This window comes from Sinocyclocheilus anshuiensis, unplaced genomic scaffold (genome assembly GCF_001515605.1).
Source record: "Sinocyclocheilus anshuiensis isolate Anshui unplaced genomic scaffold, SAMN03320099.WGS_v1.1 scaffold610, whole genome shotgun sequence".
Lineage (NCBI taxonomy): Eukaryota > Metazoa > Chordata > Actinopteri > Cypriniformes > Cyprinidae > Sinocyclocheilus > Sinocyclocheilus anshuiensis.
Window position 1 is genome coordinate 210398 of NW_015544150.1, and position 7222 is coordinate 217619.

General features: G+C 38.5%; 1 protein-coding gene across 1 annotated transcript in view; it reads left to right on the forward strand.

Moving 5' to 3' along the window:
• The window catches only part of LOC107695181 (protein quaking-A-like), a 103453-nt gene that overhangs the window by 66274 nt on the left and 29957 nt on the right, over nucleotides 1–7222 (forward strand). Inside the window, exons 3-4 of the mRNA XM_016494998.1 lie at nucleotides 1961–2086; nucleotides 2647–2728. Coding sequence (XP_016350484.1) covers nucleotides 1961–2086; nucleotides 2647–2728 — 208 coding nt within the window. The remainder of the gene's footprint in view (nucleotides 1–1960; nucleotides 2087–2646; nucleotides 2729–7222) is intronic.

A 7222-nucleotide genomic window follows, 5' to 3' on the forward strand; every position in this document is an offset into this window, starting at 1 on the left:
CCCTCCCTCAGAAATACACGATGGGCTCTGATTGATTAGCTGGCCCAGTGTGTTGTGATTGGCTAAACCGCCTCTAGCCGCGCGTCTAATCGTCCCTCCCCTCAACATAGCGGCGTGTGCTCCGGTTGTATTGTAAACAATGACGTCGTCAATATTGCTTATCAATTTGAGCCCGATTGAGACCCAAAGAATATTAGTAAAGAGGATCGCGCATAACCTGTGCAAGCACGGCTCTTAATGGTATGTTTTTTGTTTGTTTTTGTCTCAAACTAGATAGATACACTGTTATTTGTAAATGCTACTGATTCTGTTAGCTTTTAATATACAGTTTTATCCTGATTAAAGCTTTAATACAGAATGGCAACCGCACTCGCGTCCATATTTAACGCTTCTCATAGCTATGTGAAAATAAGTGTATAATTGGAACAGTTCATTGCTGGAGATGAGCTGAATGAGAGAGAGAGGGGCAGAGATACAGAGTGTGTGCGCAGAGCAGGGGGACGCGAGGAACAGTATTAAGAACCGCTGCTTTTGAACATTGATTTTAAAACTTGTGAATCCATTAGAATCGTTAGAAGACAGAATCATGATTCATATATGAATAGATTTTAATATACAAATTAAATGAAATAAACAGTGCTTTAATTCTTCCATGAAGTTCTACTAACATTACTGTTCAGTTAAGTAATAGCCTACAAAAGAAATCTAAAAGTAATCAAATGTAAATGAACACTGCATAGTTTTCATTGTATTTATTGATAGATTAATGCTTATTAAAGCTATAACGTTATTCAGATTAAGAGCAGATTTGCATTTTGATGGCCCAAGCGCCAGTCTGCCACTTTAAGACAATATATTGACACACATTGGATTTTCTCCCAACTGTTCTCCTCCACTTAAGACATAAACTGTGTTTAAGTAAATACTCTCCAAGCCGGCCATTTGGAAATATTTTGTGTGTATTTGATCGATTGGACATGTGCCCTAAGCTCAAAGTGTAATTTGTTTGTCCGTTTTGTGAAAAACAGCTGGCGACTCTGGTGAGATAGAATTTGCAAGATAATGCATATATGTGTGTTTTATTAATTTTTCCAGTACCGATAGCAGAACCGTTAACGTCAGAGCTTATCGATACTCCGGTCTTTCATAATTTAGCCCTGGGACAGATTAAATACCGGGTTTCGGTACCCATCCCTAGTCCCTACTAGGCTTGCCGCGATAGACGGTGTTGACGGTGATACCGGTGTTAAGCCGCAACACCGGTTACGTCAATTTACACTAGGCTTGCTGTGATATTCGCTGCTAAGCTGCAACACCGGTTACGTTATTTGCCCACCGTGGCACCGTCGTTTTGATTTTTTTAATAGTAATAATAATCATTTTTACATACCAAATGACAGTGGCATCACAGATCAACAGCAGGAGTCAGATTTAATTTATCAGGTGAGTCGAGTCGACTGACAAGAAGAGTGGGATGAGACAGACAAAACGATGGCAGAAGATTTAGTTTCGAAACGGATGCAAAAGCTCCTGTTTGGCAGTATTTTGGATTTTGAAAAGCCTGTTGACTTATGCCATTTATCTAAGATGATTTGCTGCAGAGCCAAAATATCCACTCAGCAAATGCAGCCTAACTGAATAAGAATTGTCACTGTTCTCTTTTCACAAAAGGAGATAATATGCAGAATGACTGTCTCAGTCACAATTTACTTTTATTGTATGGAACAGTTGCAGCTAAACTGATTGACTCCTTTTATGTTCTAATTAAAATGATATCGTTTTTGAACGGCAAGGTGACACATTTATTTAGAACTATTTGTTTAAATTTAAGTGTGACCCACTTCTTAGTGACTTTAGCAGCATTGTGTGTGTATACACATCCTGTTTTCTATAAAAGATGCTTTTCTGAATGCATTCTAATCTCTCTCTCTCTCTCTCTCTTTACGTTTTGTTTTTCCAGTATAATTTTGTAGGGAGAATTCTTGGCCCTCGTGGACTCACAGCAAAACAACTGGAGGCAGAGACTGGCTGCAAGATCATGGTGAGAGGGAGGAGCTCCATGAGAGACAGAAAGAAGGTGAGACGGGCAAATAAACATTTGATTTTGAGATGGGATACTGACATGCGTTTACCAATATTAACAAAAATGTAAATCTGTAAAAAGTTAACTAACACCTACTTTATACAGGGTCCATGTATTGTGCCCTAATTCATACTTGAGCCATGTTTCAAACTGATTCCCAGAGCAGGACCATCACTGGTCAAATTCTTCTGTGCTGCATGTTGTCCTGATCTGCACAGTCCATATGGGCAGTGCTGATGATTTGTCCATGCTGTGTTGTTCAGTTTGGTTGTGGCATTTCAGATTTGATTTTCATGAAAAATGGCAGCACATAATAAAAAAACATGGGGCACCAGCAAAACTTGTAACAAAATTGTTGCACCAGCAGGACATGTCGAACCAGCATGGACAAATGTGACCACTTAGTCACAATTTGGAGCTTTCTCAACCCCCTCTTCCTCCTTCACAGACAGTGTTCTGCTGACGTTTGCCATTTGGAGCCAGTTTGTCCCTAATGAGCCAATTCACTCATTTGTTCTGTCTTAATGTATTTATTTTCCTATCTCCTGCACACTCACGGTTAGCTCACAGGGCTCCGGCTGAGGCCCAGTTCTATTTCAGGCCTGGTTGTGGTGGTGTGGGTGTCAGAGAGAACAAAAGCACATGGTAGACATACTAGAAAGTAGGACCCAGATCTTTCTTTACATTCTCAGAAGAGACCCACTGTGTGATCAGCAGAGGAAAAGCTAAACCCTGAATGATGGAAAATTATGGCTTCAGGTGGGAGTTATGTAGCACAGAGACATAACAGTACTGCCCTATCAGCTCTAGCAGAGACTTTCTCGAGGGTTGAGAGAAATGAAATTTGTACGTGTAACTGCTAAGCACTACATGCTGAAAAATCAGAAGAAATGGCTGATTCCATAGTAAGCAACTGTGCTGATTTAATTCTAAAGACCTTTTTGCCAGGAATCAGCATTATTTGTCCGGTATAGTCTTTCTCTTTCTCTTCGTATCTCTCTCAGTGTCCCAGTGGAACGGTTTTATCAGGAAATCCCCATCACTGTGCATTAGCATTACCACACACTCACACAAACACACACACACCTGGGCCCCAGCTGTGCTCCCCTCTTGAGAAGCCATATGTGTGACCTCAAGGGCTTGATGCAGAAATTGATTAAACTAGAAGTTCTCTCTCGTCTCTCTTCCTTTATATAGCATTTCTGTATTGGTTATGTCTTCTATTGCCCTGCTGAATGTAAAACACACTCTTGTCTCAATGACTAATCTAAAGCTTACTAGATTACTCCCCAACACAGAATGAGTTTTCCTGCTTCCTAACAGAGTTTCTCTGAATAGTCTCCTGACTGATTCTGTCATACTCCCTTTCCACTGAAATGTTGCTTTTTCTTGGGTGGGGTACCTGTTAATCTCTTGCATTTCCGCAGATTTTCAGTGGAGCCAAAAGCTGACAGAACTGACTGTTATTACATTAGAGAGCACATAATGTTCCATTGATGTTACTGTTCACAATCCAGCATTGTGCATCATATTCTTTTTTTTTTTTTTTTACTCCTAGTTCATATTCGTAATAAAAAAAATAAAAAAAAAATTTAAATTGGGTATGAAATTAAAATTTACCATATATTTTTTTTTAATGCATGTTATTGATCTTATTGTGAATGATTCTTCCATGCATGTTTCACTTCTAATTTGCTTTAATATAATTGTTAATCAAAATATCTTCATATGTTGGACTTCACTAATCATTTAGTCTGTCTAAACCCGGCCCTTTCACAATTGACCGCAAGTTTGCAGATCTGCCTCCATCCGATCTACAATCAATTGATAGAATCAAGTATTTTCTCTTTTTCATTAATCCGTTTTACTTGGATGCACATCATAATACAGAAGAAAAAACTGTCACTGCTTCCTTTTCATTACGTCTTTAACATCCAGAGTAATTTAATTCAGCTACCTTATGCACTATTAGAGGCCAGAAAGTTAGAACATACTTTGTTGTTGTTGCTATATAGTGTTTTTATTTATTTATTTATTTTTATTTTTTTTAAGAATAAACGCAATGACTGTAAAGAGACACTTTTAACAGACTCTCTGGTCTTCAGGTCTGGGCTGATGAGTTGTTTATTTATCTTCCATTAGCCAAGCAGTTTTTTTCCTCTCAATAATTTAGTTTACTGCTGCCTCTGGGGAATGAAAGAGCGATGGAGACGTAGAAAAATAGAGTAAAGAAAAAGGAGTGACTTTAATTCACAGAAGAGGTGGAGTGGGAGTCGTTCTCATCACACAGGGTTTAGTTTTAGGTAATTTGTGGGGATGCGACAGGGTTCGATGAGTTGTTTTAGTGGTGTATTTAATGTTTTCTCTGAAAGGTAAAGGCATGGATCACCTGAAGTCTCAGGGGAAAATGCTTCGTTAGCCTTAAATAAGACAGGCATTTTACTTAACAGCTTCCCAAAGGTGGTTTAACCCCATTTGCCCTCTCGAGCTGTGTATATACCAGTTCACACAGCCTCAAGAGACACTACATCCTCATGCTTGTTGTGTGTGCGTACTGAAGCCGAGCTCAGGCCGATGTAATGGGAGAGGACAGGACAGACAAACTCTGGATAATAACCTGTCTCACCGTGTAGCCTCGTCCTCTGATCAAACACTGTTCAAATTGAGGGCTCTCCGAAACCACAGCACAGATCAAATGTAACAGACGGCCACCCTCACCGGGGCATCACAGAACCTCTCCAGAGCCACACAGTAGGCTCTCTGAAGCTTTTTTCCTCCTCTGTCCCTCCTTTCATTTTATTTTCTAGTCTTTGTTCTTGGTTAAATTGAGTTCTCTTTCTTTCTTTTTCTTAACACCTGTATCACACCACACATTTATAATAGAAAATAAGTTCTTTTAAGTCACTATGTAACAGAAGCAACAGATCTTTTCTTCCATATTGTGATATACATCCAAGGGAAAAAAAGAAAAGAAAAAAATATAGGGTGGGGTAGGCCTGGGCGATAAAACGGTATCGATATTTATCGACGGTACACCTACCGATAACGATAACGATTTTTTTTATATCGATAACGATATAAAAAATGTTCGATATAGTGCACGATATAGGCACATGCTATGAGTGACGCAGACAGCACACACAAACGCGAACACATGCTGAATTGAGTGCTGTGCCTGCCTGTGATGAGGAGATTGTGAATAAAAAAATTCATATTAGTCGAATTAAAAATTTGCATTTGAATGTTAGGAGTGGGTCAGGGAGCGTCATCAGTGGCGCACAAGATGCGGTGATGATGTAAGTGACGTTGTTGCATTTTAATGTTTTGTTAGTCTTGCCCACGAGATGCGCTGCTGCTGTGTTATGCATTCAAAATATTAGAGAAATATAGAAGCTCAATGCGGAGAAGATCTTGATTAGGTGAAAACCAAAACCAAGCCATTCACACAGAACACATATTCAGCGCATTTTTAGATTCGCGAATTTGTGGAGGTTTATTCCTTTTCACTGCGTCTCTTATGTTTTTAAATGCAATCTGCGTGATGGGCGAGTTCGGCTCTTTGTATTAAGCAATGCATAAATACATGATGCTGTTTTGTTCATAACTGTTTATGCAATTTACGAAATTATATTTGATTTATATGAGTTAATTTAGACGTAATGCATGTTTTTTTATAGACAGCTATTTCCATGCGTTAACATTATGTGCTGCATTATTTTGCTCATTGCGCCCTCCTGTGGCCTCGGGAGACGAGACAATAGTTTCCTTAAAACCTATTTAATCTGCATATAAAACATTACAAATTAGATATTTGTTTAATTTGTATTGTGTGTTTGACTGTTAAAACAATTTATTGTCTCAATAAATTGGGTTAATTTAAAAATACAGTGGTTAAAAAAAAATAAAAATTCTATTGCTCTGTTTTAAAAAAGTTTATAAAAATGTCAATAATTATCGATATCGAACGATATGAAACATTATATCGTTGATAATTTTTTTAGCTATATCGCCCAGCCCTAGGGTGGGGTCCCGTCTCAGTTGTTGATTGGATGGTGGCAGAATTTATGAGGACCAAATGATTAAACAAATCTGGCATACGTCACTAGAGAGAAGTCTCAATGGAAAATTGTGTTATATTTTGATTTAAATTTAGAGGTCAACACAAATTTAAAACAATGAGAAACACGGATTGCCGATTTTTTTGCAATAGGATACATTTAGAAAATAGATGTTTGTTTTTGTTTTTTTTGATGATGAATTTGAGTGTTCTAACATTTGAAGTATTGACATTCATTCATTAAAAAAAAAAAAATTGTTGACACTTGTGAAGCTATAACTAACTTTTCCAGCAGCTATATCAGTAAACATTTATTTTTCATTTTTGTTGTTTTTTTTAACAACTAAACTAGTACAAGATATTCCTAAGAAATAGTGTGGAAAAAAACACTAAAAGAAATTAAAAGTTTTTTTTTTTTTCCTTCTCAGGAATATCTTGTACTAGATTAGTAGTTTTGCGCAGAGCGTGTGCCAAGAATATGAATGTGAACAACGTTAGAATCATCTTCATGTTCATTCAAAAGAGCCACCTCAAACCACCCATGTTGGTAGTTTTGAGTTTTTTTTCCCCCAGTCAATTTTCCACTCCTGTTAAACAGGTGCCTGTAAACTACTCCACCCAGGACAGCTGTTCAAGACTGTAGCTTAAGTTCAGTCTGCTCTGGTTGATATGAACAGTATTTATAGGGTGGTGGGATTATTTCCAGCCAGGCCGTCTGTCTTTCAGTCAATCAAATCATTGCCTTTGCATGGTGAAAACTTTGCATGGTTTATTTTTGTCTTTTGCTTTTGGTGCACATACAGTCAAGAATGACAGTTCGGTCCATATACACATTCCACAAAACCTCTCACATTTGTTGGTGAGCTCCTTTTGGCTTCATACTTGTACTTTTATGGGTCTGTCATCACGTGTCTCCCATCACATGCATGTCGCCTCGCCGCTGGTTTCGTATGTCGGTAAACAGAATCTTTGCCCTCTTCAGAGGCTTTCGGGTTGTTCTTCCTGCCTGGCTCTACCCTCACCCACCCTCAGAGGACATAGAATGACCTTGCCCCTTGATGGGCAGGGGCGGGTGGGTGGGT